Source organism: Cheilinus undulatus, linkage group 7 (genome assembly GCF_018320785.1).
Source record: "Cheilinus undulatus linkage group 7, ASM1832078v1, whole genome shotgun sequence".
Taxonomy (NCBI): domain Eukaryota; kingdom Metazoa; phylum Chordata; class Actinopteri; order Labriformes; family Labridae; genus Cheilinus; species Cheilinus undulatus.
In genome coordinates this window covers 4,042,482-4,064,698 of record NC_054871.1, presented here as the reverse complement: position 1 = coordinate 4,064,698, position 22,217 = coordinate 4,042,482, and the positions used below count along the sequence as shown (strand labels likewise).

Sequence of the window (22,217 nt, the reverse complement as noted above, 5' to 3'; positions counted from 1 at the left end):
TTAGTAGAAACTTACTACCATTAAAGACATAAATCTGACAAAAAACATTTAATCTCCAGTGACTCTGTCTGTAGAGTTTCATATGTACACAGAGAAGAGCTTTATTAAGAGGAGAGACAAAGAGAGAGAGGACAGCATGCAGCTATGTACATTTAAGTTTCCACAATAAATGTGGCTCACAGAAATTAGCAATAATGACAAAATCCCTCTGCCAGTCAGGCATTTCAACAGATAGTTGTGGTCAGCCATATACTAGGTTTTTACCTAGTCTTGTTACCCCACTGTTTATTACAGATGCTAACGGCTAAAAGTAGAAAGGATAACTACCTTCAATCCTCAAACAGTGTCGAGTGTGGATAAAAACATGACTGGATATTTTGCATGTGTGATTATTAAAGCCTACAGCCTAATTTTGCCAGTGAAATCCTCAACTCCTCATAATCCTCTGGGCAATCCCGTCTCTCAGAGCCATCACTATGACAACCGTATTCTCTGGAGAAATTTGAAACAATATTCAACATTAAACTCATCGTACACTGGGAAGATTGGATAAAAAAGAAAGAGAGTGGCTCTCTCTTGCAGGGCTGTGGAAAACCTTCCTCGTTTCTTCTCTTTTTGCATATTTGTCACACTTCAGTGCTGAGATGGACACAAGTCATTTTCGAAGTCTAAGTCAAGTCTCAAGTCTTTGGTCATGAGTCCAAGTCAAATCTCAAGTCTTTGTTCCCAAGTCCAAGTCAAGTCTCATGTCTCCGATGGTTGTAATGAGCGTTCTATGATCTGCCTCTGACGTCCTGTCTGCTTAGACCACTGCATCGTTCTGAGGAATTTAAATCCTGTACTGTATCAGCAGCCAGAAAACGGGATACTGTGTATACATGGCACAGTATCCCGTTTTCTTTTGGAGTTCTTCAGGTAGCAAAACCAAGTTTCTCAAAACCAGGATACTGTAATATCCCAGTTTCTGCAGGCGTATACATGAACAAACAGAAACTGACATACTCAAAAAAACAAACAGAAAATGGGATACTCAAGTACATGTAAACACAGTCAATGTGGCTCTTGGGTAGAATAAGGTTGAGTACCACTGCCCTAGATGATGATAACAGACAGGCTGTTATTGCACATCAGCCATGGGCACAAGAAACTAGCAAACTGATTGGCTGACGGACACAGAACATTACTGTTGAGAGATGCAGAAAGAGAGAAGGAAATGTTGCGAGGGGAAACACTACTCAAACAATCAGTGCTGGTCCCCTGTAGCCTGTATGATCTATTTACCATCAAAAACCAGTCCAGCCTCCAGATTAGCCACTCCAGGCCTGAGTTCAGACAACTTAAGGTGACAGCAGAGACCTTCATTCAACATTTACCATGGAAATAAGAAAACTGACAATCGTAGTTTGCATCAGTCAACACAGCAAGACGTACTAAAACAGATTTTTCTGTGTCTCATCTAGAACTTTTCAGGTTTATCTGCAACACCCAGATCCATGGCTGTGCATCTGCAAACCTGTGTGGAGATCATTCTGACTGGAAAGACCTTAATGTCTTTGATCCTTTTGATCTCGGTACTGGTGCATCTAACTGTTGGAAAGCCGCCCTGCATGATTCATCTCTGACCACCAGACTGAGTTTGTCTCTGTTCCTGCTCGCTCTCTTTACACTTTTCATCAGTTAAACCCAAGAACCGCACTTCCTGGATGTGGATGCTGAACTTCACGGCATGCTAGGTCCATCACAGTTCTATGAGACCAATGCAATGTTTTTATTTGTTTTAGAAAAATAGCTGAAGGCTTTAATGTGCATTTGTCTGTAAAAGTCAGCTGTCCTCAATCATTTTCCTTTATTGAATGTTTGCTTTTTTCATTTTTCTCCAAATGTGCTTTTGATTTTATAACCCACCAGTTTTATTTTTACCTTCTTGTAAAACACTCTAAGTTTAATTTTGAAATGAGTGCTGAAAATGAAGATTTTTTGTTACTATTGTTATTATTATTGTTATTTACACATAAACATAAGTATGAACAGAGTTAGCAGTGTCTCTTTAACAGCTTTTCTCCCTCATGTTGTCATAAATATGCTTTTATAGGTGATATACTGTCAGGCAAATAAAGTTACGAGGGAGTCATGATGTTTCATTTGTAGATGGACAGCTTCGAAGAGCCGGTTTCCGTTTTCCTGTTTTGTTGTGCTTTTAAATAAATTTAAAAGTCAAAATGTACGGTGGCCAGGAAGGGCAAACAGCCTCTAACAGCCAGACGCATTCCCATTGAAACAAAATGTCTGCAGAAAGAGGAACACTTCAACCAAGCAGCAACCTCCGGTCCCAAAAAAATGAAGCCAATGTTGACGTGCAAAAAATTGCAATACAGGCTGCAGGAACACCTGAAGTTCCATCAACACCTGTTAAAAAGCTGTTGTTTACTCTAGAAATAAACTGTTTTATAGCCTGGTTCAGAAAACCAAATGTCTCATTTGCTAATGTCTTCATGTGCTCTCACTGTATGGGGGTTGAATTTTTTTGTACCACAAACGTTGAGATTACATTTAGGAAAAACCTCACTGTGCACTGATTGGTGTGTCTCATTTGATTGAAAGATACACTATATTACAAAAAGTATTCACTCACCCATCCAAATAATTGAAATCAGGTGTTCCAGTCACTTCCATGGCCACAGGTGGATAAAATCAAGCACCTAGGCATGCAGACTGTTTCTACAAACATTTGTGAAAGAATGGCTCGCTCTCAGGAGCTCAGTTCTGTGATTGGATACCACCTGTGCAACAAGTCCAGTGGTGAAATTTCCTCGCTCCTAGATAGTCCACGGTCAACTGTCAGTGCTATATGGTGGCTGGGAGGTGCAAAACAACATTATAAAATGAGAAACACTTTTACAATCCTTGAGACAAATTTACATTTTAGAAAGCATTTTTACATGTAAAACAAAATTACATTACCATAACACATTTACAAGTCCCGAAACAAATTTACATTTAAGAAAAACAAATTAACAAGACGCAAAACACTTTTAAAAATGCAGAAAAAAATTTACAATTGGCAAAACACTTTTACAAGTCCCAACACAAGTTTTCAAACATCAACCGTCAACTGGAAAGGGAATGTACCAGTTGAACCAGAAGTGATAACAGGGAGCGGCCAATACGAGTTGCTGTCATTGATGGCGTTCATGGTGACCCAAGGTGGACAGCGATCAAGTGATGTTTTGCCCGTTTTGTGGACAACATATGAGGCGCCTAAAGCGGTTTTGTTTTTGTTGTCAGTCTTTAGAGTTTTTAAGTGGCATGGATCAGAGGGAAGGACCAGATATGCTGCAGCAGTGCATAAGATATCTTAATGAGGGACACTCATACGCTGTAATCGTGGACATGATGTCATGTTTACACGGTGTTCACATCAGCTTGAGGTCTCTGAAAAGCAAACTGAATGAATCCGGGTTATTTCGCAAAAAGTGTTACTCTTCTACAACCGTCATAATTATGGCCATCCAACTGGAACTTCATGGACCTGGACATCTGTTTGGCTACCGCATGATGTGGCAGGTACTCAAACAAAAGTACAATCTGCGAGTGAAAAGGGATCATGTGATGAGTTTGCTCCGGGAGATCAATCCTCGAGGGTGCGAGAGGAGAGCACACAGAAGAACCTACCACTCCATGGGACCGATCTATATGTGGCACACAGATGGTTATGATAAACTTAAGACATTCGGTTTGGCTCTTTCAGGCTGTATTGATGGATTTTCACATAAAGTGCTGTGGCTTACATGTGGATCGACAAATAATGACCCAAGTGTGATTGCCCACTATTTTCTGTCATGTGTGGACAACTGGACCATGGCTGCAATTCAGTACACCTTACGCCACCACCACAGTGACTACTACGCTGGAGCGTCCAGGCACATGTATGGCTCATCCACAAACAACCAGAGGATTGAGTTCTGGTGGTCCATATTCAGACAGGGAAGGTAGGTGGCCTTCATTAAGTCATTTTATTATGTGTAACCTTTAAGTTCATTCATTCATTCAAACCTATGTGTATGCTGAAAATGATAACTTATTATCATTTTATCAATTTCTATAGGTGTCAGTTCTGCATGGAGCTGTTTGCAGACCTTAGAGGTGCTGGATACTTCAACAGCAGTCATGAGCATCAGTGTCTACTGAGATATTGCTTTGGTGATGTTATTCAGAAGGACCTGGATGAGTGTGTGAGATTGTAGAACAGACACAGTATTCGCCCCTCCAGAACAGCATCATGTCTAGGAAGAGTGCCCAATGAGCTCTACTGCTTACCACACAGGTAATACTTTGGTGATAGATTGATGTTTGTATTTGTTTTGCTTTTATCTTAAATTTAAATAAATGTAGTTCTGTCTTTTGTTTAACATAGGTTTGGCTCCAGAGACTGTGGATTTAAAGCTGAACTGGGTGCCTTTCCTGAGGCTCGCCTGACAAGAGCTCCATGTGGGGACGCAAACTGATCAAATCTCTTGAAATCCTTGTTTGTTTATTCTAAATCTAAAACTGTGATTCATAAACAGACCACAGTTTGAGAATCATGGATCTGAAACAAGTGACTGAGAAAAAAAAACATGCTCACATACTTATCATTATAAAAAACCTCTTTAACAAAAGCAACTGCACCTTTGGGTGCACTACTGACACTACAGTCATATGGATTATGTACAGCCAAATCCTGGACTCATTTCAATTCCAAGGTCCATTTGTGACTTAAACACACCGTATTAATCTTGGCGTGGTAATTTCAACAAGTTTGAACATGTATATTTGCCATTGAGAATAGAGAGTAATCCAGGAACTCTATTTGTGGCAGTGGTTCCAAACCAGAAGGGGGAAGTGATGTCAGTCAGTCCAGCTGCAAACACCAAAACATCCTCCACAGACACAGCAGCCTCACCTTCTGCAAAGAAAAAAAAGTTAAATGCTCAGATACACAATGGTAATGTGGTTTTCCAAGTAGTTACAAAAACATACAAACCTTCACAATCAAGAAGATAGTCTGCCCAGTAGGCTAAGGTTTGACTTTCTTTTAGTCTCCTGTAACTCCCTGAAGGGCTGAGGTCAGGTTTGAAGAGTCTCTCAAGCTCAAAGCTAGTGAGTCGCTTTTCAGAGTGGCACAGGTCAGGGGTCAGCAAAGAAGGGTGTTGCTGTAGTGCAGTTAGAAACTGAAGGGCTGAAAGACCATCTTTGACTCTCCAAAGTGAACACAAACACTGTTTGACTGTTGTGTGCCAACTACATTTAAATTATCTAAAGAAAACTGTTAGAGGTTCTCTTCCAGACAGTTACAATCCACCTAAACATTACCTTGAACACCTTTTTACCAACTTTTAGCAAATAAATATGACCTGTAATGGTGATATGACGATCAAATGACACTGAGAATCCATCATTCACCAGCAGCGGATTTGCGCGCTGGGGGAGCAGCTCCATATTTCGTTTTTTGGTGCGACACAGAGCAGTGCAACTGCATACGCAAGCTCAGCTACGAGCACAAGTATTGCGTGTTGGTAGTAAAAAATATTGTAGAGGTAGTAAAAAAGGTAGTAAATTCAACTCTAGGATTCCTGTGCAAACCCTGGAGGTGTTCAATAATATTCTTAGGTGAATATTAATCTAAAAGGTGTTAAGGTTTGTTTAAGATAAACATTTAGAGTTAAGGTAATTCACACTCTGAGAAAAATGGAAAACTTTACAAAGGCTAAAGGAACCTTACACTGATTTCATAAAAAGTTGATTTAGCAAAGCATCTCGTCTTGCACGAGAGCTGCTGTTATCCTGCCCAGAGTGCTATATGCTCTAAAATCTACGCACAGATGCCTTTGTCAAAGATATTAGTATTTCTTTTTAACTTAATTCAATCTGTACAATATATCTAACATGATACAGATGCACTTCTGAGTCACTTCGAGTCAGACAGTCAAGTATTGATAAGCTAAGACAGTTAGTACAACCTACCTGGACGATGTCTTCCTCTCAGTCCATGGTTAGAAGACTGGCGCTCTTTTGACTTGGAGCTTCTGTACTTCAGGAACTGCCTCTAAGATGGGCAAGGTTTTTCTGCTGAAATGAACAAAGCTTTGTTTCAAAATAGAAAGTTAGTAGCCACTAACCAATAATGCTATTCATGTTCAGTCACATACTTCATAGCGACTGCTATGCTACACTTACTTTGTTTAAGATTATCTGGCTGTTAAGATGTCCCCTGTGCATTTGGTCTTTCTGTTTGATCCATGCCATTTAAAAAGTCTAAAGATTGACCACACAAAAAAAACAAAACCACACTAAGCGGCTCATGTCTGGACTCTAGAGCAGGGGAGACGCGTTCTCTTGAGTGACCAATTGCACTTCTCCATCTGGCAATCTGATGGAACAGTCTGAGTTTGGCGGTTGCCAGGAGAACGGTACTTGTCTGACTGTATTGTGCCAAGTGTAAAGTTTGGTGGAGGGGGATTATGGTGTGGGCTTGTTTTTCAGGAGCTGGGCTTGGCCCCTTAGTTCCAGTCAAAGGAACTCTGAATGCTTCAGCATACCAAGAGATTTTGGACAATTCCATGCTCCCAACTTTGTGGGAACAGTTTGGGGATGACCCCTTCCTGTTCCAACATGACTGTGCACAAAGCAAGGTCCATAAAGACATGGATGAGAGAGTTTGGTGTGGATGAACTTGACTGGCCTGCACAGAGTCCTGACCTCAACCCAACAGAACACCTTTGGGATGAATTAGAGTGGAGACTGAGAGCCAGGCCTTCTGGTCCAACATCAGTGTGTGACCTCACAAATGCACGTCTGGAAGAATGGTCGAAAATTCCCATAAACACACTCCTAAACCTTGTGGAAAGCCTTCCCAGAAAAGTTGACGCTGTTATAGCTGCAAAGGGTGGACCCACAACATATTAAACACTATGGATTAAGGATGGGATGTCATTTAAGTTCATGTGCGAGTCAAGGCAGGTGAGCGAATTCTTTTGGCAATAAAGTGTATGTAATATACAGCATCTAGGATGATTTATGCACAGTTTCCTGTTCTTGTTAGAGCATGATAAGTACGGTGGGCCCCTCCTTAATGTGACTGCAGGGGGAAATGTCTTCATCTTTTGGGTCTCAGCTTCAGTATAAAAGGGGAAGTTCCTTCCGTGAAACCAGGACTCTGTTCATGAACTCATGATGAAGCTGACTCTGTGTGCTGCTCTCGTCTGGATGATCTTCAGCTCTGGTAACATTACTCTTTCCTGTCAGAGTTTATTTATTTGAGGTAGATAAAAAAAAAAAAAAGAATTTAATCAAAGCTGTCAGGATACGATGAGCTACAACTATTTTGAGAGGGGTGCATATGACCTAGTGGTTTAAGGCGTGCCCCATATACGCAGGCAGCCCAGGTTGGATTCTGACCTGTGGCCCTTTTTTCAGCATGTCTCTCCCCACTTTCATCTCTTCTTCTGACTCTATCCACTGTCCTCCTCTGTCAAATACAGGCACAAAGTACACCTTTAAAAAAGTAACTCTTTTAAGCCTCAGAGGGGAAATTATGGAATTGCAGCATTTCCATAAGAATAGAAACATGCAGTAACTTCAGCTCTGAGCATGAAAGTTTGTATGTCCGTCACTCAGCAGTAGACTCAGCTGTGCATGTTTAAGAAGGTGTTAAGACTATATATGAGATATATGCCTCACTTAGACTAAAGGTTTAACTCGTTTTATTTCTTGTTTTACCTGCAGCAGAGTGACAATCCTGCATACACTGTAGATTATTTTTTTTCCTTTGAAGGAAAAAAGAATGCAGCATTTTGACTTGTTAAGGTGCACAACAACAATAAAAAGAGTTACAAAACTGAAGAGTCATCTCTCAGATCTGTGCTTTTGGGTTTTTATGACTTGGCCTGGCAGGGTTCCAACAACAGCAAACATGTTTCAGCTGAGGAAGACAGCATGTTGAAACACATTTTCTTTGGTATGTCTATGCAAAGAAATTAAAAACCCTAAAAGAAATACCTGAGAGTCCACTCTTCAGGTATTTATTATGTATGATTCATTCTTACACATCTCTTTTTCCTTTTTCCCTCCTGACTGCAGCTGAAGCTCTTCAGTGTGTGGACTACATACTAGAAAACTCCACTGTATCATCACCATGCCGCTCTCCTGCTGAACAGTGTGCAACAGTTGCCATTAGCAGTAAGACTGTGACAGAAAAGAAAAAGTTGTCCTGAAGTCTTTTACTTAGTCAATTTGAGATCATATTTTGTTGTAATTGCTCTTTGTTTGTTTTTACCTTTTAAAATCTGTGTTCAGTTTTAGCTGGGGGTGACAGATTTAATCAGACCGTAAGGATGTGTGTGCCGCCATCATTCTGCGCTGCACAGGATCAGATATTTTCAGCCACTTATGATGTATTCACACGGGCTGCATCTATTCGTTGCTGCAACACAGACAACTGCAACAATGACACTTTAACCTGTGAGTATTTCTGCTGACAAGGTTTTAATAAACAGGAAATGCTTTATTCCTTTGTTCCTGAATTCACTCTAATCTACCCTTCAATGACGTTGACTGATAAAATCAACTTTTAGATACCATAGTACACTGATCATCAGCTGGCAGCCCAGGGACCATATCAGGCCCTCCAAAGCTTCCTGTCTGGCCCCCATAAGATTATTAAATTCAGAAAAGGAGGAAAAGAAGATGCTGTGGTTTTCAGAGTATCCCTTGGCTTTAAATGTCTGCAGCTGTTAAATCAATCCCACAAACAATTAATATTGAAATAACTTTAGAATGACTCAATTTGATCTGTTTTTACTAAAATTGACTGTCATAATTAGTGGATATTTAAAAAGAAAAGGGGGTTAAGGTTGGCAGGGGTGCAGCAAAAATGACCAGATTAAATGGTGAAAAGGTGTTAGAGCAGGGGTTCCCGAAGTTTTGATGCTGAGGGCCATTTTAGGAACCCAATATTGGACTGAGGACCGCCGAAGGAAAACAATTTGAAAAAAAAAAAACAGAAAAAACATCCCATTTATAACCATTTCGATGACCAGGTTGCATCTCTACAGTTTACATTTATTGGTCTGCATCCAGTAATGTGCAATAAACAAGTGGTCCAAGGTGATTTTTGAGTTTTTACATATTATGAAAGTGTAGATTCTAAGCTTTCTAATGGTGTATCACACACCTTAATCTGAGCATATTTTACAAAGATATGCTCATTTGAATGTTAACTTCTAGTTTCTGTTTGTTCTGAGGAAACCAGGCTCAAAGTTTCAGGACTTCTCCTACCTTCAGGCAGGCCAGGTAATGGGCGTGAACAATAGAGCCACATTTACATAAAGGCCACCCAAACCAAGCTTCTGAATCGGACTGGTGACGCTCATCAAAATATTCCTATAGGGAATCCGCCTTCATCAAACTTTCACTGTCGAGTGGTCCTGAAGTCATCCCAAGTCTGTTGATAATTTTTGCTGCTTCTTCATGTCTCTTCTACTTTCCTTCGCTGCAGGGTACATCTTGAGGCTTGTTGGTAAAGGTGATAACTAGAAACAGCTGTATACGTGCCGGGTGAGGGGTGGCATTTGAGCCATGCTGCATTTGTTATTGTCCATCTAAATGGGCGAAACTGGGAACAATGGCAGTCTGAGTGGCCAATTATCACCCCGCAGTTTCACTTTCCCCTCCCCTCAATCTCCCCGCAGAATCTACGAAAAGAGGGCATTTTTAAACACAAAATTAATGCTTTTAAATATCATGTGTTTTACTTTTTTCATCGAATGAGTAGTTTAAATGTTGGACTTGCATAAAAACTAGAAAAAAATGAAAAATGATCATTTTGAAGAAAACGACTTTGTATCCATTTTGCTGCCGGAAATGTTTCTGCGGGCCACCACTGGCTCATGGGCCGCACTTTGAGAACCTATGTGTTAGAGAATAGCAAAGTAGGTGATAAGTGGCAAAATGGGACAAAAATTGGCAGAAAAAGTGGTGAAAAGAGGTTAAAATGTGGCAAAAATTGGTAAAAGAGATAAAAGGGGGAAAGAGTATCAAAAATGGTTTACAAATTACAAAAAATAGTTTTAAAAAAGTAATGAAAAGGGTTTAAAAAGTGGCAAAAAATAGAAGAAAAGTGGCAAAATGGATAAAAGAGTGGCAAAAAAAAAGAAAAATGTGAAAAATGGTTTAAATGGGTTAAGAATGGCAAAAATGTGTTATAGAGGCAAAAAGTAGCAAAAATGTGTTAAAAGGGGCAAAAATTGGTTTTAAAGTTGCAAAAATTGTTGAAAAACATGTCATGAAAACAAGTTCAAAAGTGGCAAAAATGGAAGAAAAGTAGCAAAAATGGATAAAATTGGCACCAAGGGGACAAAACATGCAAGAAAATTGGTTTCAAAAGGGGTTAAAATCTTGCAAAATTGTGGTTAAAGAGGCAAAACGGCATCAAAAGTTTTAAAAATGAGTTAATACTAAATCACAATTGTGGAGGGCCCATTCTCTGGGATTTTCAGGGGTCTAGCCAGTTCTGTTGTCAGTTCTGTCTCCTTGTGGCCTGCTGCATTATAGATAATAGTGATAGATCTCACTGGTAATTCCTAAAAATGTCCTGCTTTTTAAAGAAAATACAAAGACTACTACAATAATACTTAAAAAGAACCCAAAATATTGATTTAATTTTCATGTATTTGAAAGTCCAGCCCCAGAGTTTCTGTCGGGACTAAATCTGGCCCCTGTGCAAATGTTCTTGATGACCCCTGCTGGAGTACAATCCCCAATTCCACAAAAGTTTGTACACTTGATAAAAACTTTATTAAATCTTTATTTAAAAAAAATAATACAGTAGTTTGCAAATTAAGGATACGAGGAACTGTCGATGTTATTAGCATAATTCTGTGCTGATGGATTTGATTCTAAATGATTCAGTGTGTTTCCATGCTGTGCATGGATTCCATTGTTTTCCTTTGCACAGATGATGAGGGCTGAGCCATCTCACATCCTTCAAGAGGGTCTGGCTGCAGCCCTCGAGCAAACCTTTTAACAGGAAAACCTCTTCACTGGGGCGTGACGTACATTGCCCACACCTACGCTGGGGCGAGCAGCATGTTAGCTGTTGTTAGCATGACCTAGCTGTTGTAAGAATGACTACACCGCTGTGCTTATGACACCTTAGCATAGCCACGTATGCGTCCCCTCCGCTTGGTCTACGCTATTAAAACCAGAGGCATTTAAATCCGACTGGTTAGATTTAGGCATTAAAACCCGACTGGATAGATATAAGGTCAGCCTGTCAGCAAGCGGATAGAGCTGAAATTTCGTTGTGGGTGCTACTTCTTGTTTATAAATCACTCAATGGTTTGGCATCCCAGTACATTTCTGACATGCTCACTCACCCAACCAGGTCACTCAGATCTTCATGTATGGGTCTCCTAAATGTGCCTAAAGTTAAATGCAAATCAGGTGAAGGTGCATTTAGCCACTATGGTGCTGTTCTGTGGAATAAGCTGCCAATTGACCTGAGGTCAGTAGACACTTTCAGTTCTTGTAAGAGTGGTCTGAAAACACTGCTTTTCTCTTATGCCTTTGACTGTTAGATAATGTACAATATATTAGCATTTTGCCTGCATACTCTAAGGAGTACACATGACTTGCACTGTACATATATGTGTGTGTTTGTGTGTATAGTGGGTGGGTGGGTGGGGGTGGGGAGTTTGCTTGAATTGCGGACTGCTTTCTGTTTGTTTTTAATCTTCTGTAAAGCACATTGAGTTTACAACTGTATGAAATGTGATATACAAATTAAGTTGAATTGAATTGAATTGAATTGAATTGAATTGCAGAGGTGGGGGCTTTAGAGACTTTGTTTGATCCTTCTGTGATTCTCAGAGGAATATGACAGAGTGTTTGGAGATACAATTTCTATTTCTGACCAGAGGGAGGAGCTAGAGTTCTGTATGGATGGGCCGGGGCAGACTTGCTGTGGTAGCTAGCTCTTTTTACTGGTTAACTTGTTTTCAGACTTTCAGTTAACTTTATGTCCCATTTTTTTTTTGTTTCAGTTCCTGATATTGAGCCAAATGGCCTGAGCTGTTTCACCTGCTATCAAAATTTCTGCAATACGCTGAAGTGTGTTGGCACACAGGACCGCTGCTTCCATGGAACTGGTGAGCTCTTCTACAGAAACTCATTGTGCAATTTATGTTGACTAAACAGTAGTTCCCCAACTTTTCTTTGCTGGGCTCTTCCTTGGCTGATGAGAATATTTTAAACCCCCCTCTACTTATGATTGTTATCTTATTAAGGTAGCACTTTTTTGCATTAATTTTCCACATAAGGCTCTTTGAGAGTGCATTTCCTCTCCTCTGAGAATCTTTCAGACTTGTTTCCTGCACGTGTTTTTGGCCAATCACAACACAGCATATTAGCATCAAACTCAGTGATAGACATCAAGAGAGCTCCAGAAATATGTAGCTAAAATACTCAATCGCCCCCTTGTGGCTGGCTGCAGTACAGGTGGTAAGGACTGATCTCATTGTTAAAGGCTTAATGTTCCATTGATTTTGGAAAGAAATACTTTTATAAGAATCTTTTAATTAGAACAAAATATAGATTTTATTTCAATTTACTTCAATGTCCCGCCCCCACAGCGTCAGTCAAAAAAAGCTGGCCCTTATGAAAATGGAGTTGATGACTCCGCACTAGATGGTGGTAACAGACAGGCTTTATTGCACATCAGCCATAGGAACAAGAAAACTAGCGTGCTGATTGGCTGGCAGACACCGAACATTACTGTTGGCAGATGCAGCAAGAGAGAAGGAAATGTTATGAGGGGAAACACTACTCAAACTCAAAAGTGACTGATGATCTATTTGCCATCAAACACCAGCCCAGCCTCCAGATAAGCCACTCCAGGCCTGAGTTCAGACAACTAAAGGTGATAGCAGAGACTTTTATTCAACATTTTTGTGGAAATAAGAAAACTGATTTCCTGAGTTTCAGTCCACATGGCATTGCGTAGCTACTAAAACAGATTTTTCTTTGTTCCATACACAGGTACCTTCCAATACCACGGCTGTGTGTCTGCAAACCTGTGTGAACATCGATATGAACGGCCAGACAGTAGTAGTACGTTGGCACTTTTTCCTTTCGGTATCGATGCATTAAACTGTTGGAACGCCACCCTGCGTGATTCAGCTCTGACCACCAGACTGAGTTTGTCTCTGTTCCTGCTCGCTCTCTTTACACTTTTCATCAGTTAAACCCAAAAAAAACGCACTTCCTGGATGTGGATGCTGAACTTTAAGGTTCATGTTATTGTCCATCACAGTTCTATGAGACCAATGCAATGTTTTTGTTTGTTTTAGAAAAATAGCTGAAGGCTTTAATGTGCATTTGCCTGTAAAAGTCAGCTGTCCTCAATCTTTTTCCTTTATTGAATGTTTGCTATTTGAATGTTTATTTTTAACTGCACTTTTGAAATTAGCGCTGAAAATAAAGGCTTTATGGTTATTTTATTATTGTTGTTGTTACTATTATTATTACTATTAGTAGTATCATTGTTTTTGTTGTTTTTATTATTATCATTGTTATCATTTTCAGGAGGATGACTATTATTATTATTCATTTGATTATTAGTGTTTTCATTATTATTATTGTTAAGTATTACTAATAGTTTTATTATTACTATTTTTATCACTTGTATTATTATTAGTTTTATTATTAGCATTGTCATTATTATTATTATTAGAAGCATTATTGTTAGAAGAAGTAGTAGTAATAGTAGTATTGTTATTTTTATTAGTTTCATTATTATAGGCATTATTGTTATTATTTGTTATTATTACTATTATTAGTAATAATTAATAATTAATTAATCAATATTATTATTATTTACACATTTACACAAGTATGAGTTAGCGGGGCCTTTTTAACAGCTTTTCTCCCTCATGTCATACATTTTTCTTTTATAGGTGGTATACTATTAAGAAGCTAGATCTTGTGGTCAGAATGAAATGACAACTCAATTCAGGGCGGCAGGTTATGAGGGAGTCACGATGAGTGGTTCCTTTGTTGCAGCCAGAGGTGTCAAGTAACTAAATACAAATACTTCATTACCTCACTTAAGTAGAAATTTTGGGTATCTATACTTTACTGGAGTAATTATCTTTCAGCCTACTTTTTACTTCTACTCCTTACAATTTCAAGTAATTATCTGTACTTTCTACTCCTTACATTTGAACAAAAGCCTTGTATTTGCAATCACCGATATGTGGGAATAGTTGGGTGTTAGCAAACCAAGGCAGTGTGCTTCAGCATGGCAAAAATGTAGATTATCCTAGGAATGCATTAAGTGAGAAAAGTGGCACAGAACTGTTTGTGTATAAGTTAATACTGCCCTCTAACAGCAGGTGGCAGGATGACAAAGGACTATATTCATATGTGGAAGCTATCGGGGCAGAACTTTTCATCGTGTAAAATTCACAAAAAAGGAGACATTATACAAGAGGTGCTACTAGACACTGAATGTGGGGGGTGCTACAGCAACACCATAAAGCAACCATTTAAATATGTAAAGTGGCAGACCCTGATCATAAATCTGAAATTTGAACCATATCATTTGTCTGAAATAACACATCAGTCTTTGAAACATAAAGAAATTATTAACATTCATCCTCCCGGCCCTAACCCTTAGGAGTCAATGACGGGTCAGTGTACTGTAACCAACTTAGTTTGTATTAAAGGGGACATATTATCATTATTTATCATTTTGGTTGCTAGCATGTCGACATGACTGAAACTATCTGGATGTGAACATAAAAAAGAAAAGTACTTAAGAAGCAAGGGCTATAGAAACAATGCGGCAGATTTGAATGCTGGTTGAAGTATTTGTATCATTACAAGATGGCAGCATAGTTTTAATTCTGGTTCTATTAAGAGAAGAGGGAGCTTTGAAACTTTTAACAAGGAGAAATACATAAAAAACTTAGTCTTGGTTTTAAAATGTGGGCCCAAGAGAGCTTTCTGTAGGTCCTGAGATGGTGGATATGCTCAAGAATTTGTAAACGCCTCAGTAATATGTGCTGATTTTTTGAAATATTGTAGGGGGCGCCACTAAGGCGAAAAAGCCACACCAACAACACAAAGAGAGATCATCTCAGATTCCTACTGAGCGTTTTTGTGCCAGGTTCCAGGGCTCTGCAAGTTTTCTAAGCCATGGATAATTCTACATCCTTTTTATGGCAAAGAAAAAACGTCATGACCACGCCCTTTTGAGTAATTTCAATGAAATTTTTGACTTTGATATGTCTGCTTTCTATACACTTAACATGAAGGTGTTTGGATGAATGCCTGAAGAGGAATTTTTAAAAATGTGAAGAATATGCTGCTTTTAAAACACAGAAACCAAACTGGCAGACTTCCTGTTTGTTATACGGCATGGGTCCAAGAGGCTTTTTTGTAGATCTTTCAATGATGTAGAAGCTATACAATTTTCAAAACCCTAGGTTAAACCTGCTGCAGGGGCTGAATTTCTGAAATATTGCAGAGGGCGCTAATAATTACATGGCAAATGAAAATTGTCATTGCCACATTGTTTTAGGTAAGGACTCTTGACCTTCAAATTTGAGTAAAGTCAACATTGTATGATGTGCCTGGTGTAATTTCAGCAGCATTTGGCCAATCTTGTAATAAATGGAAATTTTTTGTAGTGAGCACCAGCCACTTTCATCACATTTTGAAGCATTTAAATTTAAGGGGCCTCCATGGCCACACCTTTAAACTAATGAGAAAGTTGTGAGTAACTTTTGACCTAAGACATACCTTCTTGTTCTACACCAGAGATCAAGTTGTTTGGATGAACGCCATCGGATTGGTTGGTTCAAATATGACCCCTAAAATATGCCTCGTTTTACAAAAACAATCAAAATGGCTGACTTCTTGTTTGATTTACAACATGGGTCCAAGAGGCTTTTTTTTTTTAACGTTGGGGGGGTTGCCATTGAGCCAATAGGCCACGCCCACCAACAAAAGTGATATAGATCAACTCTGCCATTTAAATTAAAATTTTTGTGATTAAGTTTCATTGCTCTACATATACCATAAAGCCTGAAAATGTCTACTTCTTGTTGCATGGCGAACAAAAAATTGCCATGACCACGCCTTTTGATCTAGACTCTTGACCATCAAGTATGTGTAAGGTCAACTCCTTGGGTACAGCCTGAACAAATTTCAGCATGGTTTCACCAATCATGAAGGTATCGCAATTTAAAATTCAGGAGAAATGACTTTCTGTTACCAGAGGGTGGCGCTGCACAATTTTTCAGAATTTCAATTATGGATGTGTTGTGGCCTGGACTGCCATTGAACACAAGAATTTTTGAAGATTTGTCAATGTATACAAGAGGTATGACCGCTCAAAAATTTAGGCCGAGACTTTATTGTTTGCTGCCCCGCCGAGGCCACACCCTCAAAAAGTCACAAATTTTTCCACAGACATGAATCCACTTCCTGACACAAATTTGGAGTATATATCTTTAAGGACATGTCACAGTTGCTTCTGATATCAGCCTTGATACTCCCTGTCACCACTTTGGCAACCCAGATTTGGCTTCAGAATGAAAATGCATTTGTTTGTATTGTATTTGTTTTTGTCTGCTTTTCTGTCTTGAAAACTCAAGGTTTATGTTTCAAAACTTTTCAAGATTTTTAAGGCCTGCATCCAAATCAAAGACTGAAAAAACTTCAAGCTTCTCCCTCCTTAGCTCAACAAGTTGGAATTTCATCTCTAAATCTGGAGACTGTGGGTTTAAATCTTACAGAAGGGAGTTTTTAGGAGCTTGTGTACAAAGAAAAGTGATAACCATGGAAATGTTGCAAAGCTAGTTGTCTCTATGGGTCAGTGAGAAAGAAAAGTTACTGGGAAGCTCAAGGTTTAGGGTTCAAGCCTAGTCTGAACTTGGTAATCTCAACTTGAGCTCCAAAAGTAGAGAATATCAGTATATAGTTCAAAGATCGATAGATCAGTCCTAAACATAAGTTTGGGAATCCAAAGGAAAAAGTAATGTCATAACGAAGGTTGTGCACATGAGACAGACATAGAACTCAATGAAAAAGATTCACTCATGTAGATGTGCCACTCAAGATGTGAAAACGCTCTTCAGCAGCAAAGATTATCACTTATGGAGATGTGCAACTCATGTTTGAAAATGGTTGCCAGCAGCAAAGATTGTCGATAGTAAAGATGAGCTCCTCAAGATGTGAAGTCTGAGAGAAACTGCAGATAGATCTAGTCTGTGTGTTAGCTCAGTTGGGCAGGTAGCTGTCCTGCAATCATGAGGTTGTTAGTTCAAATCTAATCTTAGTTAAATCTTAAATCGCTGACTCAGGAGTAAAGAGGACTACCGTAGAGTTCAAAGGTTGTGGGTTTGATTCTTGGTGCATTTTTAAGTCCTGTCCCCAAAAGCAGAGATCAGATCCTCTGAGAAACATGAACAGGTGTGTGTCTCAGTGGATTAGTGGAAAAGCCAAGTGACTGAGAATCAGGAGTTCACAGGTTCAAATCTTACCATGGGTTCATCTATTTTTAAAAGTCTGAGTCCAAATGTAGACTTTAGAAGACCTGGACAGGAGTTGGCCTTTCAAATCCAACCATCTTTAAGTTTTCAAGATTTGAGTCCAAATAAAGAAGGAAAAGCCCCTCTGAGGCTCTGCTGCATGTCTGCCTCTGTAGCCTAAAGAGATAGTGGACTGACTCAGAGTCTGGAGGTTCCAGGTTCGATTCCCATCTTGGTCTCAGTGAATTTTAAAGCCACCTCCTGAACAAAGAAGATAAATGCGCCAGGAGAAGAGATGGTAGTGTGAAAGGTATGGCGGCAGTGGCACAGAGGACTGGACTAGACCAGTTCTGCAGGGGGATGCTGGGGTTCAAACCCCACTGTGGCCGGTACCTGGATCAAGGCATGCCTGATGGAGAAAGGGGGACGTGGTGCGGCGCCCCCCTGGGGAGCCATCAGAGATGTAAGTAGGGGGTTATGCAACAAAAATGCAGACACAGCTGGAGTTTTACAGGATGGAGTCTTTATTTACATGCATGGATGATCATTGAGTCCCTCATGGGGACTTCATCTCCTCCGCTGTAGAAACAGGAAATACTTACCACGCTCTCCTCCAGGGTCAGGGTACCAAAGTATCATTTATTTTGAAAGGGCATTTGAACGTACGGAGCTCAAGAAAACAGACAATTCCCTCGTTTTTCGATTCTGGACACAAATCAAAAAATGAGTGAAGTTGTCTGTTTTCTTGATTTCCGTACATTCAAATGCCCTTTCAAAATAAATGATACTTTGGTACCCTGACCCTCCAGGCCCTTCAGGTCCTCTCTGGCCTGCTCCCTCTGCTCATTCAGCAGCCTGCAAACAAAAACCACAGGAACTCACATTCAACATGCATAAATGTACGGATGAGTCCTTTACTCACACAAGTTTCTGCAGCTTGGCGTCCTTCTCCTGCTCTTCAGTCTTCAGTTTGTCGTAGTCTGACATCAGCCTCTCCTGCTCCAGCAGCAGACCCTGGTTCAGACTGAGAGGAGATGCTCGCTAAGCTCTGATTGTGCACCTTTTAACGGCAGAGTAACTGTCTGGAGAAATGTCAACAAACCACATCAATATGCAGTGCTTAACTAATGTATTAGACCACCCTAACCCTAACTAAAGTAAGGCTTATGCCACAGCTGCCCTAAATTAACAGCATTGGTAATTACCAAAATCATTTTTACCCACGCCGATGAAATCGGCGGGGGGTTATGTAAAGGGTTCCATATCTTTCTTTCTTTCTTTCTTTCTTTGTATGTGTACAAGATAGCCCGAGAATGGAAAGTTGGATCTTCACCAAACTTTCAGGGAATATTGGGATCGTCACAGGGAAGATTAGATTTTGGTGATGATCCGCGCACCCGTTCAGCTTTTGTTGGACGTCAAAATTTTGAACACCATAGTAATAAATGAAAGCATAAGTTCCTCGGTGGCGCTGCTTAGGCGTAGGTCTGCCGCCTCAGACAGCCATTCTAGTTTACCACTTTTTTTTGCCGCATTTTGCCCATTTAAGTCACTTTTTGCTAGTTTTTACCACATTTTTGCTGCTTTCTGACTATTTTTATCATCCATTACTCCTTTTTAATTTCACTTCTCACCCATTTTTGCTACTTGTCACCTAGTTTTTGCCATTTAATGGCTCATTTTTGCCTTTTCACCAATTCTGTTTCTGCTTTTTGGCCATTAAAGTCACTTTTCACTATTTTTAGCACATTTTTTGCTGCTTTCTGACCATTTTTGTTATCTGTAACTCCTTTGTTGACCCTTTTCACCCAGTTTTTTCCATTTTCTTTCAATTTTGAACCTTTTCATCAATTTTTTTCTGCTTTTTGACCATTTATGCCTCTTTTAATCCATTTTTTCCACTTTCACCACTTAAAATCTGGCTATCGCAAAGGTATTTTTCAACAATTTGGCTCTTTGGTTGAGCAGTTTTCAGTAACACTGGTCTAAATAATTAGTGTACTTATTTTACTGCAGACTTTGATTCAAATATCTCATGCCATGTGTTTCTTTTTAAGCCTGTGGTCTCTAGGGTCTTTAAAAATGTAGTTGGATTTAAAACAGTCAGACTTACTCTGTGAGCTCGTCCAGCATCCTCTGCTTGTCTTCCATCTTGTCTCTCAGTCGGCTCAGCTGTTTGTGGTGAGCCTCTCTGTGGTTCTCCAGCTACTCCTCCAGAGTTTTCTGTGCCACACAGACACAAAAAAAATCCAGCTATTTCACATTTCTGTAACAGAGATTCTCAGTGACATGTTTCCTTCTCACCTTTATGTCCCCGTCCCAATCATGTCTGCTGATGTTCTCCTTCTCCCTCTCCTCTCCTGACATCTCATCTTTCCTCTGATGAAAAACAAAGAGGAAAATTCCATCAGGTTAACCTGTTTTTACTCATGCTAAGATGTTTTAATGGTTAATATAAATGTGCGAACCGTGAGCCTGCAGCTTAGCGAGCTCCTCAGTCAGAGCGTCCTGGCTCTCCTCCAGCTGTCTCTTCTTCTGCTCCATGTTCTGCATGTAGTCCTTCAGAGACTTGATCTTGGCCTGGTGCTGCACAGACCACACAAAAATGTGCTGTTTGTTTGTGCTGCTCACTTCCTGCCAACATTTATATGTTCCCATTTTTTAAATATCTATCTGTTTTGTTGCTGACTGTCACTAGGAAGCAACCTGACTTCATCTGTCCACACAAACATTTGTGTGTCAGCCATGTTTGTCTGCTGACACCACCAGGAGGAAGGAAAGGTGTGCATGCATGGGTTTCATTGTCAGTCACACTGCCAACTACTGGGCTGGCATGCATACTACAGCAGTTTCAGGCACATTAGTGGATCTGATTGACATTGAAACACTAAACCTTGAAAAAAAAAAAAAAAGAGGGATAGTTTTTTGTGTAAAAATGGCTGCAGTGATAATTACCTGAGAGATGAGCAGCTGACATGAGGCCAGCTCCTTCTCATTGGCCTGGATCTTGCGGTGGGCGTCGGCCTGCGTGCTCTCCAGCTGTTTGCTGTGGTTTACTGGAGACTTCACCTCAGACTTCATCTTACTGATATAGAGCCGGGCCACAGCGAACTTCTCCTCCACCACTAAGCCGTTCCCCTTTGACTCTGGAGACTGAGAGAAGGAGGTTAAAGGTGAAATAGTGTGAAAGATGAGGAGACTGTATACTCTTCCTGTTTTTTTTTCCACCCCTCTTTGTAAGATGTCTTAAGATCACTTCAGTTATGAATTGGCACTATACACACTAGACTGATTGATCAACTGGTGTGTCTATTCTCACCAGGGCTGTCTGGATGTCGCTGGTGCAGATGATGGCTCCAATGTCTCTGAGGTTTCTCAGCAGCAGGTTGAGCACCTCTGCAGCTCTCTTCCTCTGCAGACCATTCAGCTCCTGCAGCTGACTCAGCTCACTCTGCATGGCCGACTACAACGCCTGTCCACAAAACAAGCATCAAACAATCTGCAGAATTCAGGATTCATGCTTTATCTTGACAGGGTTCCTTCTCACCATCTCGTGCTGCAGCTCCTCCGTCAGCTGCAGGTTGGCCTGGTCTCTCTCCTCCACTTCTTGGCTCTTCTGTTCACAGCCAGCTCCTCCAGCGCCTGCAGCTCTCTTCCTTTGTGGTTTGTAAATGAATATGCAAAAACTGCCATAAATTACACCATAAATATCATGAATTGCCCCATCACTGAGTAAATAAATAAAAAAGAAAAATAATGATGCCATCTAGTCAGAGACGTTCTGTTTAAATGTTGAACATGTTGAACCAATGTGTTTGTTTTTGCTTCTAAATTGATTTTTACATAATTTTTTTCATCTGTGGAATCATTCAAAAATGTTCATGTCATCCATTTTTGTTGGTGATGAATTTATTTTTACATGTAATATGTTAAAACTGACAATTTGATTATTAATCTGGCTTTTTAAATGATTTGGTACATTTTGACTGAGCTGCAAATAAAATTAAAAGGTTTTAAAACCATATCTTTGACTCTGGTGGGACTTCATCACGAAAACTGCTGGGGTAATCTTACACACTTTTGAGGATTTGAATTGTCCTTTTTCTTGTGGGATTATTGAGGACGCATTGTCAGGAAGGTTTTTTTTCTTGGGACCACACAAGACCCCCCGTAGGTGAGTCTGAGTTGACATGGCACAGTCCTGACCTCAACCCCATAGAACACCTTTGGGATGAATTAGATCTGTGAAGTTTCACAGATATAAAAAACACAAATAATTTTCTCTGAATGTGTGCTAACCTGTCAGTGTCTTCTTCAGTTCATCTCTGAACTTTTCAGTGATGTTGCATTTTCTCCATTTGTAAGATCCAGATCCAAACAGTGGATGGTGAGAGTCCACTGCAGTGATGGTGGCTAGTCAACCTCTGGTTTTCCTCCGTATTCATCTATAATAAATGATTAGTGTTTTCCAGTGTGTCTAGAGACGACACAATAAACAGCATCTAGCATGATTTCTGCACAGTTGCCTGTTCTTGTCAGAGCATGATGAGTACGATGGGCCCCACCTTAATCTGCCTGCAGGGGGAAACGTCTTCATCTTTTGGATCTCAGCTTCAGTATAAAAGGGGAAGTTCCTTCCGTGAA

General features: G+C 40.0%; 1 protein-coding gene across 2 annotated transcripts; it reads left to right on the top strand.

The window, feature by feature from the left end:
* Positions 1-7,201: 7,201 nt before the first annotated feature.
* Positions 7,202-13,535, top strand: LOC121512769. 2 transcript variants are annotated; one of them, XM_041792207.1, is made up of 6 exons: positions 7,202-7,261; positions 8,119-8,217; positions 8,335-8,499; positions 12,081-12,185; positions 12,908-12,955; positions 13,075-13,535. In XM_041792207.1, the coding sequence occupies exons 1-5, from the start codon at positions 7,210-7,212 to the stop codon at positions 12,937-12,939; spliced, it is 453 nt and encodes a 150-aa protein (XP_041648141.1). In that variant the 5' UTR covers positions 7,202-7,209; the 3' UTR covers positions 12,940-12,955; positions 13,075-13,535. The 2 variants fall into 2 exon arrangements, with proteins under 2 accessions (XP_041648141.1, XP_041648140.1); XM_041792206.1 differs by lacking the exon at positions 12,908-12,955.
* The last annotated feature ends 8,682 nt before the right edge of the window (positions 13,536-22,217 follow it).

Excerpts from the sequence above, each read along its gene's own strand:
- LOC121512769 (XM_041792206.1), top strand. The coding sequence starts at position 7,210 with ATGATGAAGCTGACTCTGTGTGCTGCTCTCGTCTGGATGATCTTCAGC. Across the intron at positions 8,218-8,334 it reads TGCAACAGTTGCCATTAGCA|TTTTAGCTGGGGGTGACAGA; the intron begins GTAAGACTGTGA and ends ATCTGTGTTCAG. Across the intron at positions 8,500-12,080 it reads CAACAATGACACTTTAACCT|TTCCTGATATTGAGCCAAAT; the intron begins GTGAGTATTTCT and ends TTTTTGTTTCAG.